This window comes from Camelina sativa, chromosome 9 (assembly GCF_030686135.1).
Source record: "Camelina sativa cultivar CO46 ecotype springtype chromosome 9, ASM3068613v1".
Taxonomy (NCBI): domain Eukaryota; kingdom Viridiplantae; phylum Streptophyta; class Magnoliopsida; order Brassicales; family Brassicaceae; genus Camelina; species Camelina sativa.
Genome location: NC_141888.1, coordinates 27104731 through 27129167, shown reverse-complemented (window position 1 = coordinate 27129167; position 24437 = coordinate 27104731). Strand labels below are relative to the sequence as shown.

Sequence of the window (24437 nt, the reverse complement as noted above, 5' to 3'; positions counted from 1 at the left end):
TACCTTATCTAACTGGTGTTCAAAATAGATGCAGGCAAATCATGTTTTCAGATTTTTTTTTCCGAAAATTGACATCATTTTTTCCAAAATAAAACAACTTATCGGAGATAGTTTATGAAATTAAAACTTTAGAGAGATGGACTAAATATTGAAAGAGTGAAATACAGAAGGAGTTAAAAACGTGGATAAACCTGGGAGCTCTGTATTGGTGTTTGCAGGGAGATCAACTGATCATGAGTCCGAAACCAAAAAAACTCATTCGGAAAAAGACCGAGAGACTCGTCAACCTCATCTAAAACAGTGGAATGTGTGAAGTGTATAGAGAAAGGGGAATCAATGAGCTTTAAACGGGCATTGCTTCTTGTGACTTCAAAGTCCGATATTGCCCCTTCAAGCAGAGAATTCTCGAATTTGGGAAGGTGGGTGACTTTGATCGACCCTTGCATGACCCTTGCATGACCGTACTCTAGAGAACAACTTTAAATTATATTAAGTAAATAAGGTAGAATAATGGAAGAGGGAAATTGAGATGTTTAGTACCTTCTCATCAATGAGAGTAGGAAATCGACGCCAATGAGTTGGCCTCCGACGTTGCGGGCAGGCCATTGACGGAACATTCTTTCGACGATCTGTTGGTGAAGACAGTGGAATTCATGTTAGTCAGAGAAGAATTCAAAAACCAAGTTAAATCTAAGCAGCATGAAATTGCAGGAGATAAGATTATATAAGCCTGCAACTTACGCGAATTGAAGAAAGGGTAGTGGGTCGTGAATTAAAAGAGAGAACATTGAACGGCATGAATTTCCGTTATAGACTGAGCTGTTACTATGGAGATGGAAGACAGGGAAGGCAATGAGAAGGAGTGGCGGAGTGGCGTTTCTATGCATTAGAGCTTTAGTAAGTAAAACGGGAAGAACAAAGAATGAAGAAGGGGAAGACGGTTGGAGTCGGCGATCGTAAGACGGCGGAGTGGAGTTTGGGAAAGGGTATGCTTATTAGGCCAAATACAATATCTGTAAATTTTAAAGAGATTTGGGCCTTCAAAGAGATTTGGGCCAACTAAAATAGGAAATGGTTAGTGGATAATTTCGAAAATATGGCATAATTAAATAGAAAGATATGCTGACGACCTGACGTGGCTGCACAAGAAAAGAGAAAAAGGTAACTTTATATATATAGATTTATTTAATTGCTAAGTCAAAGTTATACTTATATTTTATATAATTTTATTTGGTTCACTTGATAGTTTGAAATTGAGTTAACATTAAAATATTTGTCGACAATGAAATAAAAAACAAAACAAAAAAGAGATATTTATGAATATGAGCAATTCCACTTTCTGTATCATCATCACCAATTTCATGTTAACATATCATATTCTTTCGTAGGAGTAGACATGGGTAAAATATCCAAACCCCATGATCCAATCCGAACCTGAATCTATAATTTTAAAATCTCAAACGGATTCAAAATCTCTAGACTCGAAAACCCAAATCCGGATCCGATCTATAACTTAAGTTTTTGTTGTATATACATAGCATCGTAAAAATTCTAACATACGTACACAACAATAAATACAATGACACAAAATAATTGGTGTACTAGATTTCCAATTTATCACCACATAATAAATCCATAAACACTTAGGGTTAATTTTACTCTTTTTCCAGCCATAGATGTCTTACAGAAATCATCAAGTTCTTAAACCTTTGGTGGAAACTTGGTTTTCCATTGATAATTGCTACAACAGTACATCCTTATGGTGTGGATCAACACCCTCAACCAGAAACTTGTTCACATGCGTAACATCTAGGAAGATGACATTGGTAGGTTCGTTGTGCATTTAACATTTCTATATATCTAGTTGCATAATACAAAATATTACATTCTATATATATATATATATATATATATAGGTAATATAAAATGACAAGATATTTAGCGCTTTTATTTTGCAAGACTTGGTATGAATGTGTACGTTTGAATCAACATAATCATGTACATATATGATGTATAGTTCGTTTTTAGTTGTTCTATATATGTTTAAGTCAATATAGTCATATACGTACATAATGTTTTTTGTGTCCGTACATAATATTTTTTTGTGTACGTCCATAAGTCTACAACGAATGAAGGGTATAATTGTAATTTTTAGTCATCTTCAACCTAAGCTCTCTCTTCTACACCCTAATTTTGCTGCCCTCATTTTCAGTTTTTTCATAATCCTTTGTTTTCTTTACTTTTTAATATTTTTTACACAAAAATCATGTAAATCTAACATATTTTAACATATTTTAAGTTTGATAAGCTTATAATTTTAAGTTTTTTGTTAATTATTAGGATGTTTAAGTCAATTACATAGGTCTAAATATGAATGAACTTTAACACTCCGACTAGAACTCTACTCGCCCATGAACAATTTCTGGTTTCCACTTCTCTCTATGATGAAGAACAATTGGTTTTTCACCACAAAATATCTCGACCTTTTGTTTTTTCTCCTCAATTTTTTTTAACTTGTTTATGTATAATTAAAAAAAACCAGCTAAAATAAAATTACATTACATTTGGAAAAGAAAACAAACTAATATAGTTTGGTTATATGGACATTATTGTCAAGAAATGACCTTGTGGCTATTTCATGAAAAGTGTAATTGACTTTGTCAAACCATGAAAAAAATGTTTTTTTGTGTGTTCGGAATAAGATAACTCTGTAGTTTTTTTTTATAAACAACAATATAAATAATAATATATACATTCGATAAGATTTGCTTTCTGCTTTTGGCATGTGGGTAGTAATTTTATAGATTGGCCATGTTAAACTATTTTTTTCCTTCAGAGCTTCACATTATATTACAGGCTAAAAATGGCAGGAGAGGTAGTTTTAGTGTCGTCGAGCATTGTTCGACCCGTAAACAGCAACCAAACCGGTCGAACTAAGATCCATCTTACTCCATTTGACTTCAGTCTTCTTCAATTCAGTAGTCCTCAAAGAGGTCTTCTCTTTCCAAAACCCGATCCCAGTTTCCATCTCATCTCTCAGCTAATGGCCTCTCTCTCTCTTGCCTTAGATATATACTTCCCTTTCGCGGGTCGTCTCGTGAAGACGGAGAATCTTGAAGACAATACGGTGTCGTTATTTGTAGACTGTGATGACTCTGGCGCTAGACTTCTCCACGCCGAAGCTAAATCTGTCTCGGTGAGTGATATTCTTCAACCTGATGGTTCTGTGCCTTGTGTCCTAGATGATTTCTTTCCCCGCAACGGTTTAAAAAACTGTGACGGCGCACCCGAGCCCGTGCTTGTTGTACAAGTCACCGAGATGAAGGATGGAGTGTTCATCGGTTACAGTTACAACCACTTGGTTGGAGATGGGGTTTCAATGTGGGATTTTTTTCATACTTGGTCCAAGATTTGCTCGAGTGGTGGTTCCGAATTCAAACGTAAGCCTCTTGTTCTCAAAGGATGGTTTCTCGAGGGGATCGGTTACCCGATCCATATTCCGGTTTCAATGACGGAGAGGCCGCCACCACCAAGCCGTGAATCTTCTTTGGTGCACAGTACGAAACATTGGATGCTTCACTTCACAAAGAAGAATATCTCAGATCTCAAAGCTAAAGCTAACAGCGAGGTCTCCAGTGACCTGGTAATTTCATCTCTTCAAGCGGTTTCAGCACATATGTGGCGATCAATCATCAGACACAGTGGTTTGAGCCAAGAACGAGAGACACAATTAGAACTAGTGGTTGACTTAAGGCAGAGGATAAATCCTTCGCTTGAGAAAGATTGCTTTGGGAATATGGTCTATCTTGCAACAGCCGTAACCACCGTGGAAGAGCTGTTGGATCGTGGCTTGGGTTGGGCTGCTCTGGAAATAAGAAAATTAGTGAGCTCGCAAATGAATGAAAACTGTAAAAGTTTTGCAGATGACTGGGTTAGAAATGTTAAAAACCTAAAATTAGGCACTGACAGTAAAGTAGACGGTGATACTATAGTTATCGCAAGCTCTCCCCGGTTCGAAATGTACAACAAAGATTTTGGTTGGGGAAAACCTATTGCAGCTCGATCTGGACCGTCGAGTAGTTTCAATGGAAAGCTTACACTTTTTCCAGGAATCAATGAAGGAAGTATTGATGTTCAGGCTACCTTACGATCGGATGTACTAGTGAACCTACTAGCTGATATGGAATTTTTAGAGCATGTTCGATTGATTTAGGGACATGTATACTCTTTGGCTTCCACATTTACCTCTTTTGTTGTATAACGTATGGTTCTGGCTAAGGTTATGGTCTTGATCATTGCTATTTGAAATGCATTTTATTGATATCCAAAACGGAAAGTAAACAGGACAAGATGAAACTGCCGACAATTCCATATGTCCACCCCATGTTCCACCATATTCTTCTATCAAAAATCGAACATTTCGCTTACCTAAAGAGTAAAGATCAAAGCCATACCATATAAGGTACATTAGGCTGGATCGGATTTTACCCAATACGCTTGAATAGCTGTTTACACGTGTCTGGACATGTTGCCACATCTCATTGGAATTGGGTCAACGATCGCTCTCCATCGATGTTCACATGTTAAATACGACAAAAGAAAAAAAAACAGAAAAAAACTATTGAAAGGTAGAAGTCGGAAAATTATTTGAATTGGTGGACAACATGCAATCGATTTATTTAAAATATTGCACGACCGACGACGCTCACATGATTACTGATTGAGCAGGTTAAAAAAACAACTTTTAATGTGAGTCTGTGACCAAAAAGAAAACACTTCCGTCAATGTCGTAATCCGAAACCTAAATGGACCGTTTTATCAATTCCTACGCCAACACTAAAGAAAACACTACCGTATAATGTTGGTGTAAGAATTGACACCCACAACATATAGGCATGTTAATTAGGACCAAAATCCGCAGCCTATCCCGGTCCGGCTATGAAAAGTAGTGGGTTTAGGATTAAATATATATGTCCAGAAAAAAATTGAGCCTTTTGAACTCAATCCGTTTGGGCATAGGGTTTTTCGGGTTTAGTCCGACCAGGTTCGGGCCAATCCGAAAAGTCCTTTAACAAATATATTTGTACTTTTTGTTAACATTTTTGTTTGATTGCAATATTTGATTAATAATTTATTGTAATTAAATTTTTAAACTCTAATCCTAGTTTTTATATTTACTTAATAACCATACTTAATACTTTAAAAAAATTTATCTATGATATTTTATATGAATTATATATTAGTTTATTTGGTTAAAGTATCAAAATTTTGTTTAGTCTTAAACTTTTTATATTAAATTAAGTTGATTGTAATGAATATAAATAAGTTATTAAATTTTTGATTGATTTTTTTTATAGTGCACCTTCAAACATTGTTTTTTAAGGCTTATCAGTTTGAATTTTTAATTGGTAAGATAAGTCCAAAAAGGCCCGAAAAGCCCTGTAGCCCTGTTAGAGTCGGGCTCGAGTTTTGAAATATAGACTCGGAAATATTTTGGACCGGGCTCAAATATATGCGGGCTTTACGAGTTTCGGGCTGGGCCGGGCCGGACTAGCCCGATTGACATCCCTAACAATATATCGACTTTAAACTACAATAAACCGAATAATCTTAAATTGGGAGATATCGGATAAGGCCTGATAATGGGTTTGTCGACAAGTCCATAAAAGCCGTCAAACCGACCTCATCTTCAAACCGATTTCCTACACAAAAAAAATGAAAATACACAAGATCGAACAAAAGAGGAAGATTTCTTTTTATGGCCTAAGAAAGTTTTAATTATCTTGTGACCCTAATCTATATAATAATAACAATCCGAATAAATGCGACCAACAGTTGTGTTTTTTCAATCGTACCTTTTGGATATTTTCTAAAAAGTCATGATGAATCATTAAAACGGTTATTTATGAAAAGTTACAACTGTTCACTGTAAAGTTATGTTGATTGGAACATTCATATCTTTTCAAATATATATATATATATATATATATATGTGTGTGTGTTTGAACTGTTTTCATTTTTTTGCCATGACACAAAATAATATAAAATTTTAATCTCAATAGTTTTTACAGCTTTCTAAATTATTTTCTAATATTCGTTTTTTTTTGTTTTGTCAACCATTGGGCCACAACTGGTCGGCCCATTAGCCAAATTCCTACATTCGTAGGAGCCGGGACTCGATCCCGGATGTGATGGTGTCTTCTACAAATGGACTTACCTCCTTCCACTGCACTAAGCTCACTTCACAGTATTCATTCTTTTATAAGTAAAGAAAATTTTTCAAAGATTTAACAAAAATGACTTTTCAATATGGTAATAAAGATGTCTTCTATTTAAAAACAGTTTATATAGGTGAAATCAAGTGCAGACACAACAGTTGTTATTTTTTGTAGTACATTTTCGTTATTTCATTTATATATTTTCATCACAACTTTTTGTTCTAATAGGTGTGTCAATTTAAATAGTCATGTCTTTTGAACTCTCTTTATATTTGTCTCTTCATCAGTAACTGAAAGTTCGTTGAAACAAATTTTTCATTTTATGTTGAATTTAACTGATTGAATATTACTGTCTAATATTCACCGTAATTCTATAATCTAACTAAATGATTATAGCAATAGAGAAATTTAAGACAACTTAATATAGAATTTACAGTTGCGTCTATTTATTGTAATGTTTAATTGAAAAAATAGTTTAATATTTAAAAATAATAATAACAATCTGAATAAATACAAACAACAGTTGCGACTTAGTATTTTTTTTGTAAAAAACATGTTTTTATTTTGTGTTTTAAACTCAAGCAGTTTTATCAATTCATTATAGAGTTGTGTCTTTTCACTATATTTTATTCAAATTTTTTCATCACAACTTTTCGTTCTAATAGGTCTGTCTATTTAAATAGTTATGTCTTTTAAACTTTCTATATATTTGTCTCTTCATCAATAACTATCAAATTCGTTGTAAATAAATTTTACGTTTTATGTTGAATCTAAATAATTTGAATATTAATATCTAATATTCAACGTTTGTAACACCCGCAAACCAATTTTTGGTAAATTGGTGGGGGTGTCGATCCACACCACAGGAGGTGTCGATTGACAGTGTTTGTTTTCCGGTTCGATCGGTTCGATTTAATTATCGATATTTGGTCGGTTTGGTTTGAGGAGAACCATTAAACCGTGATATTTAAGTGGGGGAACGACCTAGATCGTGTATTGTGGTTGTCCAGCCGCTGAAAACAAAGAGAAAGAGGAGAAAACATCGTTCTTGAGTTTTTGGGAGTTTTTGGGAGTTTTTGTGAGATTTCAAGGCTTTGTGGGTGAGATCTTGCTGTGGGAGTGAGGATTCAAGGCTAGGAACGTGTGGGAAGCTTGCTGGGAGTGTGGATTCGTCCATTGTTGGTCAGAAACTTCCTGCAAAGAGGTGAGTGCATGATCATGGCTAATCTAAGCCTTTGATTCCCTTGTTCTTGCTTGTTTGTTGCTTGTTTGTGTGTTTTCTTGCTGGGATTGGTTAATACAAGTTCCTACGGATGTATAAGGCTTGGGTTTCGAGTATTGGACGATTTGGAGGAGATTTGGGAGTGAGATTCGACTCTCGACTTTGCGCGGATTACAGTTGCAGAAGGAGTGTCGGTCGACACCACTTGGTGTCGGTCGACACCAGCAAATTGGGCATCGATCGACACCGTGGGGTAGTGTCGGTCGACACCAAGGCCAGTGTCGGTCGACACTAGGCTGGTGTCGGTCGACACCTCCTTTCCAGCGAGACGATGTTTGGTTTCCTGGTTTGTTTGTTTGTTTGTTGTTTGTTTTGGAACATTGGAATCATTGTTGCTTGTGTGTATACCCCAGTAGATGGGAGGATTGCCTCACTGAGTGTTTATCAAATACTCATGCATCTCAATTTGTGTTTGTGGTGCAGGTAAAGGCAAAGTGTGATCGTGGAATCAAGGCAATGAAGAGGAGGATGTTCTAGGGACTCGATTGGATGTTGTCTGGCATTGCTAGGTTGCTAGAGTTGAGTCATTAGAAACATTGCTAGGTTGCTGGTTCCTTGTTTCTTGTTGTTTGGTATTTGGTTATTGCTTATGCTATGATACTGGATTGTTATTGGATTATTATTGGTTTATTATTGGATATTGGTTTTCGTTATTCCGCTGTTAATTGTGAATGTGGTTAGGTAGCTAGTGGGTATGGGACCACTAGTTGTAGTATATATATATATATATTATTTATTATTTATTAAAAAAGAAGGTCGGTCGTTTCATTTTGGTATCAGAGCCCTTACGGTTCTAGGTTTGGGTTCACTAGGTTTCTGTTGTGATGTTTGGGATTGCATGTCTTGATTGATTATGTGAGTTAGTCAATTGTGTGTGGCATGGAGTCTCAGAACATCCTCTTCGAGCCGACTGTGTGATTCCACAGTGAGTTTATGTTTCTGTGCTGTATTAGAAATTGTTTGCTTAGTCTTCTGTTCATGGTAGTGCAGATTGCTATAGAGGATGCTGTGGCTGGTCGAGGTCGTGGACGCGGACGTGGTCGTGGACGCGGACGTGGTCGTGGTAGGGGCAGGGTCCCAGTGGTGAGTGAGACTGAGGACTAGAGTGTGACAGCTGATGGTGTTGGTGAGTCGCAGGGTGTTCCGGGGGATTCCGTGAGTGTGGCAGGAGGGGGCGGTGTTGATGCTCCAGTGGCCGGTGATGCTAGGGTCCCGGGTGTGGGAGTCCCAGCGGGTGGAGTCCCTGGTACTGACGTTGCGGCTATGCTAGCAGAGGTGTTAGCGCGGTTACCACCAATGGTACCGGCTCAGGCTCAGGTAGTGCCACCAGTGGTGGCGGAGGAGCGGCAACCAGTGGTTGCGGATGTGGGAGCACATGGACGTTATTTGTCTATGCTCAAGGAGATGAAGGATCTGTTCACTGAGAGGTTTTCGGGTGGTACAGATCCTACTGTTGCGGATGCGTGGAGGACGAGTGTGGAACGTAACTTCCATACTCTGAGATGTCCTGAGGAGTTTTGGGTGGACATAGGGGTCTACTATTTGAGTGGTGATGCTGAGTTGTGGTGGAGATCAGTGTCTGCTAGGAGCGTGCAGCGGGAGATGACTTGGGCTGACTTCGTCTTGGAGTTCAACCGCAAGTATTTTCCTAGAGAGGCATTAGATCGGTTGGAGGTGCAGTTCCTTAAGTTGTCTTAGGGGACACGGTCAGTGCGGGAGCTGGACTTGGAGTTCAGTCCACTTTTTTGTTATGGGGGTCGGGCTTTGGAGTCTGAGGAGGCTCAGATCAGGAGGTTTTTGAGGGCTCCACATGATGATTTGAGAGTTCACTATAGAGGGCGGAGTTATGCTATGCGTGCAGAGCTGGTTGAGACTGCAGCAGAGATTGAGGAGGATATCCGGGCACAGTCAGTGGCGGTAGCTCCAACAGTTCAGCCTAGTAAGGCTCAGCAGCAGGGTTGTTCAAGTAGGGGTGGTAGGCCTGCACAGGGAACCAAGAGGAGGTGGGATGCTACGTAGAAGCCGAGTGGTGCGAGTTACTTCGGTTGTGGGAGCAAGGATCACAGGGTTGCTAGTTGTCCCAAGAGGAGTGCTCCGACAGCAGGGCCTCGGGTATGTTATCATTGTAGGGAGACAGGGCACATCAGGCCTTTTTGTCCCAAGTTGCAGCCGGCAGCAGTGGCAGCGTTGCAGCAGGTGCAGCCTGGGGGTCAGCAGGTGGCACGGATTGAGCAGGCGCCACGGGTTTACACGACAGCAGAGACTGGTGGAACCAGTGCTGGGGCGATCACAGTTATATTTTCTGGTACTTAAACTTTGTGGATTTAGTAGGTTCAGATTGTATATGTTTCCTGTGATAAAGTGTTAGGTTCTCAACACATGAGGTTTGTGTAAGGACCTTGTTGGTGGGTGGGTTTAAGTCCATGTTATGTTTGATTCTGGAGCTTCTCATAGCTTCATTACTCCGGAGTGTGCAGAGTGTGCGGGGATCAGCGGGGATCCTGGAGAGCGTTCAGGAGTTGTCAGAGTTGCGGGAGGCGAGTTCCTGAGAGTGATTGGACAAGCTAGAGGAGTTGATATTCAGATCGCAGGGGAGTCATGGCCAGCGGATTTGCTTATCAGTCCAGTGGAATTATATGATGTTATTCTCGGGATGGATTGGTTGCATCGGCATATGGTGCATTTGGATTGCCATCGAGGTAGAGTGGAGTCTGAGCGTCCAGGAGGGAAGTTGGTTTTTCAGGATATTAGACCGACTTTGAGGAGTCATTGGTCGTTCAGCCATTCAGGCTGGGAAGATGATCGAGAAGGGCCGTGAGGCTTATTTAGTTACTATATCTATGCCAGAGTCAGTGGGAAAGTCTACGGTTAGCGGTATTCCGGTCGTGGAAGAGTTTGAGGATGTGTTTCAGTCTTTGCAGGGATTACCACCATCTCGGTCGGATCCTTTTCCCATTGAACTGGAACCGGGGACGATGCCGTTATCCAAGGCTCCTTAGAGGATGGCTCCAGCAGAGATGGCAGAGCTGAAGAAGCAGCTAGAGAACTTGTTAAGTAAGGGATTCATCCGTCCTAGTGTATCACCGTGGGGAGCGCCGGTGTTGTTTGTGAAGAAGAAGGATGAGAGTTTCAGGTTGTGCATTGATTATCGGGGTTTGAACCGGGTCACTGTGAAGAAAAAGTACCCTCTTCCTAGGATCGATTAGTTGTTGGATCAGTTGAGGGGTACTACTTGGTTCTCCAAGGTAGATCTGGCGTCGGGTTATCATCAGATACCGATAGATGAGGCAGATGTGAGGAAGACTGCTTTCAGGACGAGGTATGGGCATTATGAGTTTGTGGTGATGCCTTTCAGGTTGACTAACGCGCCAGCAGCATTTATGAGATTGATGAACAGCGTGTTTCAGGAGTTTATGGATGTGTCTGTCATCATTTTCATCGACGATATCCTGGTTTATTCTAAGAGTCATGAGGAGCATGTAGTGCATTTGAGGGCAGTTATGGAGAAGCTGCGGGAGCAGAAGTTGTTTGCCAAGTTGAGCAAGTGTAGTTTTTGGCAGCGTGAGATGGGCTTTCTGGGTCACATTGTTTCTGCAGAGGGGGTTTCTGTAGATCCAGAGAAGATTCAGGCTATCAGAGATTGGCCTAGACCGCAGAATGCCACAGAGATCAGGAGTTTCCTTGGATTGGCAGGATACTACAGGAGATTTGTGCAGGGGTTTGCGAGCAGAGCACGTCCTATGACTAAGTTGACAGGGAAGGATGTTCCTTTTGTTTGGTCAGAAGAGTGTGAGGAAGGTTTTGCAAGCCTGAAGGAGATGTTGACTAGTGCGCCAGTGTTGGCTTTGCCTGAGCAGGGAGAACCCTATTTAGTTTATACAGATGCATATAGAGTTGGTTTGGGGTGTGTTATGATGCAGCATGGGAAGGTGATTGCCTACGCTTCGCGGCAGTTGTGGGTGCATGAAGGCAACTATCCTACTCATGATTTGGAGATGGGTGCTGTAGTTTTTGCCCTAAAGATTTGGAGATCTTATCTTTATGGTGCAAAGGTACAGGTGTTTACAGATCATAAGAGTCTGAAGTATATATTCACTCAGCCTGAGCTGAATTTGAGACAGAGGCGGTGGATGGAGCTTGTGGCAGATTATGATTTGGAGATAGCCTATCACCCTGGTAAGGCTAACACGGTTGCAGATGCTCTGAGTCGGAAGAGGGTAGCTTCGGCTCAGGAGCAGGAGATGGAGTCTCTGGTAGGGGAGATCAGTGCTTTGAGCTTGTGTGCTGTTTCACAGGAACCGTTGGGTTTGGAAGCAGTTGATAGAGCAAATCTTCTGAGTAGGGTGCGATTGGCTCAGGAGAAGGATTTGGGGCTGGTGAATGCCTCTAAGGATGTGGATTCAGAGTATCAGGTCTCAGATAATGATACTATCTTGGTGCATGGTCGGGTTTGTGTGCCCAAGAATGAGGAGTTGAGGCAGGAGATTCTAAGAGAGGCTCATGCGAGCAAGTTGTCTATTCATCCAGGAGCGACTAAGATGTACCGTGACCTCAAGAGGTATTATCATTGGGTCGAGATGAAGAAGGATGTGGCTATTTGGGTTTTGAGATGCGATGTGTGTCAGCTAGTGAAGGCTGAGCATCAGGTTCCTGGCGGTTTACTGAGGAGTTTACCCATTCCTGAGTGGAAGTGGGATATGATCACCATGGATTTTGTGGTCGGATTGCCAGTGTCACAGACTTTTGATGCTATTTGGGTCATCGTGGACCGGTTGATTAAGTCAGCACATTTTCTAGCCATTAAGAAGACTGATAGAGCAGCGGTCTTGGCTAAGAAGTATGTGAGAGAGATAGTCAGGCTGCATGGGGTGCCAGCGAGCATTGTGTCTGACAGGGATTCTAAGTTTACTTCGGTGTTCTGGAAGGCATTTCAGGCAGAGATGGGCACTAAGGTGCATATGAGTACAGCTTATCATCCCCAGACTGATGGACAATCAGAGAGGACGATCCAGACGCTGGAGGATTTTCTGAGGATGTGTGTGTTGGATTGGGGTGGCCATTGGGCAGATCATCTGAACCTGGTAGAGTTTGCTTACAACAACAGTTAAGATGGCTCCTTATGAGGCTTTGTATGGGAGACCATGTCGTACACCATTATGCTGAACTCAGGTGGGGGAGAGGAGCATGTTTGGTGCTAGTTTTATTCAGGAGATCTCAGAGAAGATTCGGGTTCTCTAGCTGAACATGAAGGAGGCTCAGGATAGGCAGAGGAGTTATGCCGATAGTAGGAGGAGAGATCTTGAGTTTCAGGTAGGAGACAGAGTGTACCTCAAGATGGCCATGTTGCGGGGTCCGAACAGGTCATTGTCAGAGACTAAGTTGAGTCCGAGGTATATGGGTCCATTCAGAGTGATTGAGTATTGACAAGTGATCATGCTAGTCCGAACAAGTAGTGGTCGTCCGTACAAACTATGCTAAGGGCGTCCGTACAATTATGCTATGAGGCCGAGTCATCTACGAATATATGGAGTAGTGATGAGGCCTGGTTGCATTAAAGCCCATGAGAAGGTTCGAGATCCTCCTTGTAGCCGTTAGAGAAGAAGAGAGAGAGGAGTCACGGGTTGTGCTTCGTTTAAGGAAACAAGGAGGGGTCGCTTTCACTCTTGGGAAGAACCAATTCTCTTTCCTTATCTCTTATACGATCGGGTGTAAAGGGTGTAGCCCTAGTTTCTCTTAGTATAAATAACCTTTTGTAAACCTTTGTAAGATATACTTATGGAATATAACTTTCTCTCATTCTTCTTGCCGATAATTCTCTTCTTCCTCTCAACCTCTTGTGCTTAAATCCCAACATGGTATCAGAGCAGTCTTTCGATCTTTGATTCTCTAAACCTACTCTTATTCTCTCTTATATTCTACCCTCTTCAATCCTTCTCTCTATTCTCGGTTTACTTGTGTTCTATACTCGCTACTCGACATTCTTAGTTATCATTTCTCTCTATCTCTCGCGAATCTCGCTCATGGACACTACCAAACCTATTGTTACACCGGTGGTCTTAAAATGGGCCAACTATTTGTTGTGGAAAAGAACCACAAAGACCGCGTTGAGTGGCCGGGGACTATGGATTCACGTTGAAACAGACCAGTTTCCCAAGAAAGTCACCAAGAACGACGGTAAAGAAGGAAAGGAAGAAGACAAGGAGGCTGAACTCGATAAGGAAATCAAATGGTTCCAAGAAGATCAGACCGTGCTTGCCATTCTTCAAAACTCGCTTGATGCACCAATCTTTGAAGCATACTCTTATTGTGAGATGGCCAAGGAGTTATGGGAGACACTTGCGAACGTATATGGAAACGTAACCAACTTGACCAGGGTGTTTGAAGTCAGAAAGGCTATCAACTGTCTTCACCAAGAAGACTTGGAGTTCACAAAGCACTTTGGCAAGTTTAGGTCTCTTTGGGCCGAACTTGAGATGCTTCGGCCGACCACCATAGATCCGGCCATCCTTAACGAAAGAAAGGAACAAGACAAGGTCTTCGGTCTCCTTCTCACTCTGAATCCAGCGTTCAACGACCTTATCAAGCACATCCTTCGTGGTGACAAGCTTCCAACACTTGAAGATGTGTGTTCTCAAGTTCAAAAAGAGCAAGGGTCGCTAGGCTTGTTTAGCGGTAAGGAGGACTTGGCTACGGCTAACAAGGGAGTGTACAAGCACGAGGACCGAAAAGCAATGGTATGCGACCATTGTAAGAATAGGGGTCATCTGAAAGACAAATGTTGGATCCTTCACCCGCATCTCAAGCCGGCAAAGTTCAAGGCGAACTTATTGCAAGGAGGACCAAGCGGTCAAGGCACCGGAGCAGCAAATCAAGGAGACACAGCAGCCACGGCCATGGCAGCTTCCCTTGGAGAACTGGTGAGAAAGTCGGACCTAGAGGCCCTCATCAAGTCTATTGCCGCACTAAAGGACTCCTGTACCACTTTCTTTGCTTCAAAACCTAGTACCTCACTTGTTGTAGACTCAGGTGCTTCTCACCATATGATTAGTAACCCTAGTCTTATACACAACATAAAACCGGCACTAGGTAATGTTATTATTGCTAATGGAGATAGAGAATAGGTTAAAGGAATAGGAGAACTAAAATTGTTTGATAAAAGTTCTAAAGCCTTCTTTATGCCTTCATTTACTTCGAATCTCTTATCGGTAAAGAAAGCTACTACAGATTTGAATTGTTATGCGATTTTTGGACCTGACAGTGTACATTTTCAGGATATTGAGAGTGGAAAGGTTCTTGGAGAAGGAGATGGTAGAGGAGATCTCTATGTCCTAGAGAAAGCTTCAAGTCCTTCTAATTCGTTTTCTTTTGCTTCAAATCTTAGTAGTAGTTTAAGTGATGTGTGGCATGCTAGACTAGGCCATCCTCATTCTCGTGCATTTGAATTAATGTTGCCTAATGTTTCGTTTGATAACTCCACTTGTGAGTCTTGTATTCTTGGTAAACACTCCAAGACTATTTTCCCTAAATCAAGTACTATTTATGAACATTGCTTTGATTTAGTACACTCTGATGTGTGGACATCTTCTTGCCTATCTAGGGATAATAACAAGTATTTTGTGACCTTTATTGATGAGAAATCTAAATATACTTGGCTCACCTTGTTACCAGCTAAAGATAGAGTCTATGATGCCTTTGTCAATTTTCAGAATATGTTACTAATCAATTTAATGCAAAAATAAAGGTACTAAGATCGGATAATGGAGGTGAATATACAAGCCACAAACTCAAAGAGCACCTAGCTAAGCATGGAATCTTTCAACAGACCAGCTGTCCATACACGCCTTAACAAAATGGAGTGGCCGAGAGGAAAAATCGATACTTAATGGAGGTGGCTTGGTCAATGATGTTTCATTCGAATGTCACTAAGCGGTTTTGGGGTGATACGGTCATGACGGCGTGCTACTTGATCAAATGGACACCAACAAAAGTCTTAAATGACATATCACCCTATGAGGTACTAAACAAAGTTAAACCTTCTCTTGATCACTTACGCGTGTTCGGGTGTGTTTGTTTTGTTTTAGTGCCCGGAGAACAAAGGAATAAACTTGAGGCCAAAAGCACTAGAAGTATGTTCATTGGCTACTCAATAAGTCAGAAGGGGAACAAGTGTTACGATCCGATCACTGGCCACACACTAGTCTCTAGAGATGTGAAGTTTCTTGAACAACAAGGGTATTATGATAAGAAGGACTGGGAAGGCCTCAAAGACTTATCTCAATCCAATACTGACCGGGCGACCAACTTGCGGTTCCTCCTTGACCATTTGGGCGTCACCAAACCATCATATCCCGAGGCGTCTCTACCAAAACCACCCTTCGATGGGCCTACAATATTACCAGAATCTCCGGGAACTCATGATGCTTCTCCTTCCCGTACGGAGAACAATATTCAAGAGACAAGACAGACACAATCCGAAGAAGCCTTGACTACACCACCTGATCTATCACCTGACGATAGTACAGCTGAGACAGGCCAGCCCACACCATCTCTACCACTACTTCGGCGCAGTGAACGTTTGAAACAACCGCGGCGTAGTGAAAGGTTAAAGAATCAACGAGTCTACTACAACAATCAGGTTGTCACCCACCCTATTCAGGCCGTGTGTTCGCTTGACCTTATCTCCTCGGATCACTCTACCTTCCTCGGTAAGCTTGATGAGCACTTTGTTCCTCAAACCTACGAGGAAGCTAAGCAAAATAAGGAGTGCCTTGATGCGGTGGACGATGAAACGACGGCTATGATCCGGAATCGAACTTGGGACGAGGCTGATCTCCCTAAAGGTAAAAAGGCTGTCAGCTCCAAGTGGGTGTTCACTATTAAATATATGAGCACTGGAGAGATCGAGCGCTACAAAGCCCGCTTGGTCGCACGCGGCTTCACTCAAACCTATGGACTTGACTATACGGACACCTTTGCTCCGGTGGCCAAACTCTATACAGTCCGGGTCGTCTTGTCCTTGGCCACTAACCTCTCTTGGGAGCTTTGTCAAATGGACGTCAAGAACGCCTTTCTTCAGGGGGAGCTGACAGAGGAAGTCTACATGCATCCTCCACCGGGTTTAGAGCACATTGTTGCTCCGGATAAAGTTCTCCGGCTCCACAAGGCGATCTACGGTCACCAGCAATCTCCGAGGGCGTGGTACCACAAGCTTAGCTCTACCATACGCATGAATGGTTTCAAGCGCTCTGAGGCTGATCATACGTTGTTCACTCTCCGCACCAACGGTGGCCGAGTCGTCGTCCTCGTCTATATCGATGACATTATTATCACCGGTGATGATAAGGAGGGTATTTGTGCCACTAAGGCTCTTCTTAACTCTACCTTTGATATTAAAGATTTGGGTGAACTTAAATACTTCCTTGGGATAGAAATCTCTCGCTCTCCGGAGGGATTGTTTCTTTCTCAAAAGAAGTATACACTTGACCTTTTACATGAGACAGGTAAGGTGGGAGCCAAACCGGTGTCGACTCCACTTGAGGAAGGTTACCAGGTCAAGCAAAAGGGGGAGAAGCCAACACCCGGTGCTCCAGTTAACAAGTCACACGAGCCATATGAAGATGTGGGACGCTACCGTAGGTTGGTGGGCAAACTTATCTATCTCATGATCACAAGGCCGGACATATGCTATGCGGTGAACCAAGTTAGCCAACACATGAAGGCTCCAACAAACTTTGACTGGCAAACACTCGAGCGGATCCTATGTTATCTCAAGGGCAGTCCGGGGCGAGGCATTTGGATGGGAAAGAATGATAACACTGAACTTGTGGGTTACTGTGATGCAGACTATGCAGGTGATACAATTGATAGGAGGTCCACAACAGGGTATTGCACATTTGTTGGAGGCAACCTAGTAACCTGGAAATCAAAGAAACATAAGTTTGTATCTCAATCAAGTGCCGAGTCAGAATATAGGGCTATGAAGAAGCTAACCAATGAGCTCACATGGCTCAAAGGCCTCCTCAAGGATCTTGGAGTGGAGTCTGATCAACCAATCACTATGCATTGTGACAATAAGGCAGCGATTCACATAGCAACCAACTCGGTCTTCCATGAAAGGACGAAACACATTGAGGTAGATTGCCATAAAGTGCGAGAAAAGATTGAAGAAGGTGTAGTCTTGCCGTGTTACACTCCAAGCGAAGACCAACTGGCGGACATCTTCACCAAAGCTACTAGTCCTCAGATTTGCGAATACATTTCCAGCAAGCTTGGACTAGTAGATCCAACACATCCGTGAGAAACTCCTCTAACCTATGGAGATCACACTCTTTTCCTTAGCATAGTTTTGTCCCATGTGGTTTTCTATGTTAAGGTTTTTAATGAGGTGATCTCTCATGCGTTCCAATCCTAGCCGCTTCACCTAGCTAAGCTTGAGGGGGAGTATTGACAAGTGATCATGCTAGTCCGAACAAGTAGTGGTTGTCCGTACAAACTATGCTAAGGGCGTCCGTACAATTATGCTATGAGGCCGAGTCATCTACAAATATATGGAGTAGTGAGGAGACCTGGTTGCATTAAAGCCATGAGAAGGTTCGAGATCCTCCTTGTAACCGTTAGAGAAGAAGAGAGAGAGGAGTCACAGGTTGTGCTTCGTTTAAGGAAACAAGGAGGGGTCGCTTTCACTCTTGGGAAGAACCAATTCTCTTTCCTTATCTCTTATGCGATCGGCTGTAAAGGGTGTAGCCCTAATTTCTCTTAGTATAAATAACCTTTTGTAAACCTTTGTAAGATATACTTATGGAATATAACTTTCTCTCATTCTTCTTGCCGACAATTCTCTTCTTCCTCTCAACCTCTTCCGCTTAAATCCCAACATTGAGCGGGTTGGACCAGTGGCATATAGACTGGAGTTACCCGAGGTTATGCGTGCATTCCATAAGGTTTTCCATGTGTCTATGTTGCGGAAGTGTCTCCGTGAGGGTGATCGAGTGTTGGCTAAGATTCCTGAGGATCTTCAGCCTAACATGACTTTGGAAGCGAGACCAGTGAGGGTTCTCGAGAGGAGGATCAAGGAACTTCGGAAGAAGAAGATTCCTTTGATGAGAGTCCTGTGGGACTGTGATGGTGTTGAGGAGCAGACTTGGGAGCCTGAGGCAAAGATGAAAGCGAGGTTCAAGAAGTGGTATGAGAAGCAAGCCGCAACTTGAGCTTGTTTAACCTGGTTCCATCTGTAATCTGTGGCTGGAGCGGGAATGGAGTATTCCAGCCCATCTCTCTTGTTACTCGGTCGCTTGGGGTGGTTGGTTGTGCGACTCAGTAACAAGATGAGGTGGTGTTCGGGGTACAAAGTTTCTGTGAGGCGGGGCTTTTGGAGGAAAGTTTTCCTGAAATAGAAGTTTCCAAAAGTGGAAAGTTTCCAAAAATGAAAAGTGCTAAATATGGAAAGTTTTACGGGAGTTAGAATTTGTCCATTTTAGCGGTGGAGAGCCTTGGAGGGGCTTGTGTGTGCCCTTAGTGGCGGACTTTCGAGTCAGTGTGCCCGTTTGTGGCGTTCTTTTTAAACATTGTGTGGCCTTTGTGGCGGGCTGTTTAGCCGTGTGTGGCCTTTGTGGCGGGCTGTTTAGCCAATTGCGTGGCCTTTGTGGCGGACTGTTTAGCCAGAGTGTCTTTGTGACGGTCCTTTGGGACAGATGGTCTTTGTGATGGTCTTTCGGGACGAGTGGCCTTGGTGGCGGTCCTCTTTAGGACATTTGTTTGGCCTTGGTGGCGGTCCTCTTTAGGACATTTGTTTGGCCTTGGTGGCGGTCCTCTTTAGGACATTTTGTTTAGCCTTGGTGGCGGTCCTCTTTAGGATATTTTGTTTGGCCTTGGTGGCGGCCCTTGTGGCATGTATATGATCCTTGTGTGGTCATGAGATATTCCAGTGAGGGGATATGTGGTTGGTAGGACATTGAGATGTTTTACGCGAGCCACGGGAAGGAAACCTGGATAGGGATAGGACTCAGACGTGTTCAGAATCATTTGCTCGCGACTCTTGGGGGACTTTGGTTCTCCTAGTACTGCCATATTCGGAGACTTTGTGACTTGGGAGTATGGTTGGTATATCGACTTCGGATGATGGTCTGGAGGCGCGCTGTAGGGTGACGACACGAGAGACGAGTTGGATTTTTCCTTATATATTATGGCATGTTGACGAGCCAACATTTGGCATGCAGACTTAGGTCTGATGAGGAGCCAATAAAACTCAAGGTTTAGGCCTACGAGTAAAGAAAAGTCCAAAAGTCGAGAGCAAATGACGCCTGGAGCGCGAGTCTATCGCCTAGAGGTGACCTTCTGTAGATTAGTCGGAGAAGTGCGGGCCGTGGAAACGGATGGTTGCACGGGAGTCCTTGGCTGATGGTCGTTTGAGATTCGAGGACGAATCTAGATTGGTGGGGGAGAATTGTAACACCCGCAAACTAATTTTTGGTAAATTGGTGGGGGTGTCGATCGACACCACAGGAGGTGTCGATCGACACTGTTTGTTTTCCGGTTCGACCGGTTCGATTTAATTATCGATTTTTGGTCGGTTTGGTTTGAGGAGAACCATTAAACCATGATATTTAAGTGGGGGAACGACCTAGGTCGTGTTTTGTGGTTGTCCAGCTGCTGAAAACAAAGAAAAAGAGGAGAAAACATCGTTCTTGAGTTTTTGGGAGTTTTTGTGAGATTTCAAGGCTTTGTGGGTGAGATCTTGTTGTGGGAGTGAGGATTCAAGGCTAGGAACGTGTGGGAAGCTTGCTGGGAGTGTGGATTCGTCCATTGTTGGTCAGAAACTTCCTGCAAAGAGGTGAGTGCATGACCATGGCTAATCTAAGCCTTTGATTCCCTTTTTCTTGCTTGTTTGTTGCTTGTTTGTGTGTTTTCTTGCTGGGATTGGTTGATACAGGTTCCTACGGATGTATAAGGCTTGGGTTTCGAGTATTGGATGATTTGGAGGAGATTTGGGAGTGAGATTTGACTCTCGACTTCGCGTGGATGGCAGTTGCAGAAGGAGTGTCAATCGACACCACTTGGTGTCGGTCGACACCAGCAAATTGGGCATCAATCGACACTGTGGGGTAGTGTTGGTCGACACCAAGGCCAGTGTCGGTCGACACTAGGCTGGTGTCGGTCGACACCTCCCTTCCAGCGAGACGATGTTTGGTTTCCTGGTTTGTTTGTTTGTTTGTTGTTTGTTTTGGAACATTGGAATCATTGTTGCTTGTGTGTATAGCCCAGTAGATGGGAGGATTGTCTCACTGAGTGTTTATCAAATACTCATGCATCTCAATTTGGGTTTGTGGTGCAGGTAAAGGCAAAGTGTGATCGTGGAATCAAGGCAATGAAGAGGAGGATGTTCTAGGGACTCGATTGGATGTTGTCTGGCATTGCTAGGTTTCTAGAGTTGATTCATTAGAAACATTGCTAGGTTGCTGGTTCCTTGTTTCTTGTTGTTTGGTATTTGGTTATTGCTTATGCTATGATATTGGATTGTTATTGGATTATTATTGGTTTATTATTGGATATTGGTTTTTGTTATTCCGCTGTTGATTGTGAATGTGGTTAGGTGGCTACTGGGTATGAACTTAATATATGTTATGAACTATATCATAACATATATTAAGAAATTGAATAAAACTTAATATATGTTATATTAAGAAATTGAATAAAACTTAATATATGTTATGAACTATATGTTATGAACATATATTGAATAAAACTTAATATATGTTATGAACTATATCATAAGCTTGGAGGTAATAAGATGATTATTATGAGAAGGATCAAAAGAGAAGAGATCTAGAGAATGAGTGTATGGACTTTAGAGAGAAGTTAGAGGGAAACTAGATAAAAAACTTAGAGAGATAATAAGATTTCTCTTCTCTTCTTCTTATTATATCTACATCTCTCTCATTTTTCTCACATACATAAGCTCTATATATACTATTGATAAGATTATGATGACTCATGCACTACACAAGGTAACAAAGACAAGTGTACAAATATGAAAGACAAGTGGTGAACAAGTGTTACACCAAGCAAAGGCATATGTGTCATTAAGATGGAAGACACATGTGGTGATGGATAATCACACTTATTTCATAACACTCCCCCTTGAGTATCCATCACCAATAATGAGTTATGCACTGCCTCATTAAAAACCTTGTCACGGAAAAACCCGTTAGGATCAAAACCATGACGAGGGAAAAAGAGTACAATGACATAAGCTCCCCCTCGAAAAGACTTCAAAGACCTCGTAGATGACGCATTCCAATACTGTGAATATGCTTTCTCAATATTGAAGTAGGAAATGATTTTGTAGATATGCTTCGTAGTTTTCAACGAATAGTGATGCAATCTCCACCTTCATCATTGACATTCTCATTCAAGGTCGATCTTTTGCGTGTTATTTGCTGCCTCGTTAAAAACCTTGTCATGGAAAAACCCAGTGGGATAAAAACCATGATAAGGGAAAAAGAGTGCAGCCACGCGAATCATCATATTCTCCCCCTGAAAGTATTATCTTCAAACGATGCATTTTGATCTCTGAATATGCATTCTGAATGAGGTATTCAGAAGCATCTTTGTAAATAACTCTGCTACATTGTTACTTGAATTGATGGACTGGCTATCAACTTCCTTATTCTTCTCGAAGTCTTGAGTGTAAGAGAGGAATATGTCTTGTCTTGGCATTCTTGGTGTAGCTTCCTTTGATTTGGGGGACATATGCAACAGAGTCTTCAAACAGAGTTGTTGCCTCTCCATTGCTTCTTGTTAATGGGTCTCAACAATCATTAACTAGTTGATGCTGATCGAACCCTCAGTTCAAAGTTCTTCGCCAACATGTTACGAGGCTCCCGTCTTCAGCGGGTAACTATTGGTTGACGTTCGAGCATCATCTGAGCCATTATGGATTCTCGATTGGCATATGAAGCACAATTATTTTGGCATGACTTGAACAAGCAATGGCCAAAGTCTATCACTGAAACGTCGTGAAGTCGTTGTTTTGCGATATATCTTTATATTGATCCGATATAAATCTTCCATCTGCAAAACCAACTAAACCAAACTTGGGAGTTCCAAAATATATTAAGCCCAAGTTAATCATACCTTTGCAATAGGAGATACGTTTTAACTCATACTCAAAATCTACTCATAGAGAATGAGTTTTATGCTGCAAAGAGATTAGTAGAAAATGCTATGCACAATTCATAAGATACATAAATGCTCGTCAGCATTTATACATGATATTATATGACTATATATATATATATGACTTCTATTAGAATTGATTATTATAGCATCTATTTCAGAAGATGTTTCCAAGATCTTTTCTTGCAAATAACCTTTAAAGGTTTTGATGATCATCAATGAGTTCTCGAGAACATAATTATGATATTATATATCTTTCGGGATAAGCTTTAAGCATCCCATGAGATGTATTTCAAGTCATCCATATAGCATCCATTTTGTTTGATAAGGTATTTTAACAAAATATGGCGCGACACACCATTTTGTTATATATAATTATACCCTTCTGATGCTTGGACCAATAGTCCAAAAATTACTCGTTTTCATACGAGTTTATATAGACTTGATTACCTCTTTATTGGCCAATATATATCTTTATACGCTCACAGAGCGGAGATTTATGATCCTCATTAATCACATTGCGCCATATAATAATTTTATTGTTGACATTATGTCTTTGGTTCCATATTTCCCGTAATGACATGGTTAAACGAGATCTCTTTAATCATTATATAAATGACTTTATACAGGTACCTGATTTCATTATTAATCATATCAATTGGTTTCTCTACTCCTTTTGAGAAATATCTTGCTCCTCTTTAGGAGTCTATGTGCTCCTCTCTGGGAGTCTATTAGCTCTTCTTAAAGAGTCTATCTACTCCTCTTTAAGAGTTTATTTGCTCCTCTTTTGAGAGTATAATCCTCTTTTTAATTTGCTCCTTTTTCTTTTCGAGGATATTATATATCTTAGGAACCAAAGTAGTCTATCATGTTTCTTATGTGTCATAGACTTAGTATGTCATCCACCAGAGACATATTTTTATTGGAGCATTTTTAGCTAGGATGTGAGATTTTTTAGAACTTCAAGTTCATATTTATTTATGTGAGGATCAATAATTATATGAAATCTCATCCATCAGCTTATTGCATTTGGTTTGCAATATATGTTTTGAATAGTGATCTGTTGAACTTTTGAACTTTCAAGTTCATATTCATTGTATTCATTTGTTCAAAGATTCAAACTATTCAATGATTCTCCCATAATGAAGGGAAACTTTTATCATCCAACTTGATGATATGCAAATCTTACAATACGCACATCTCTCATAAGATGGCTCTATATTATTAGACCGGAGAGTCATCTCTGCATCTATATATTTAATCATCTTAAGATGATACTTTTATACGGCGTGGAGGAGTATTTACAACATATATCACACACGCATAAGATTCAACATGAAAAATATTTAATCTCCAACCATGAATATATAACATGGGAGAAATTTTTCTTATGAACCGTTGGCCTCATATATAATATATTTTACATGCAAAGTTGCATGTTCCATGTAAAAACATAGAGACTACATCACCATGAATCATTTTGCAATCTCTTGGAGTTGCACTATAAACAATTCATTATAGCTCATTTTGAGAGTAAACATCATGGATGTTATACTTTATCACATGTGACATATATATGATAAATTATGGGATATGACTTCACCAAAGTTATATCGCTATGGGTGTCAAATTCACCAAAATTTATCAACATATTGTCAATTTGGGATTCTTTAATTCTCTCCCTCGAGATGATAACTCTTGGAGTTCATTCATCTCGTACTGAATCCCACATTAGGATCAACAACATACCGATTTTGGTCATT

At 41.2% G+C, this 24437-nt stretch overlaps 1 protein-coding gene and 1 pseudogene across 2 annotated transcripts; both read left to right on the top strand.

Moving 5' to 3' along the window:
• Window positions 1-2738: 2738 nt before the first annotated feature.
• Window positions 2739-4330, top strand: LOC104711563 (putative acetyltransferase At3g50280 pseudogene; annotated as a pseudogene). Its single transcript, XR_015565191.1, has one exon. The product of XR_015565191.1 is annotated as a putative acetyltransferase At3g50280 pseudogene (transcript).
• A 9190-nt stretch (window positions 4331-13520) lies between these two features.
• On the top strand, window positions 13521-17797 carry LOC147938843 (uncharacterized). The gene is made up of 4 exons (XM_087465779.1): window positions 13521-14526; window positions 15582-16340; window positions 16500-17402; window positions 17514-17797. The coding sequence occupies exons 1-4, from the start codon at window positions 13521-13523 to the stop codon at window positions 17795-17797; spliced, it is 2952 nt and encodes a 983-aa protein (XP_087321905.1).
• Window positions 17798-24437: the final 6640 nt, after the last annotated feature.

Excerpts from the sequence above, each read along its gene's own strand:
- LOC147938843 (XM_087465779.1), top strand. The coding sequence starts at position 13,521 with ATGGACACTACCAAACCTATTGTTACACCGGTGGTCTTAAAATGGGCC. Across the intron at positions 14,527-15,581 it reads CTCACTTGTTGTAGACTCAG|TGCCCGGAGAACAAAGGAAT; the intron begins GTGCTTCTCACC and ends GTTTTGTTTTAG. Across the intron at positions 16,341-16,499 it reads CGAGGCTGATCTCCCTAAAG|TCCGGGTCGTCTTGTCCTTG; the intron begins GTAAAAAGGCTG and ends AACTCTATACAG.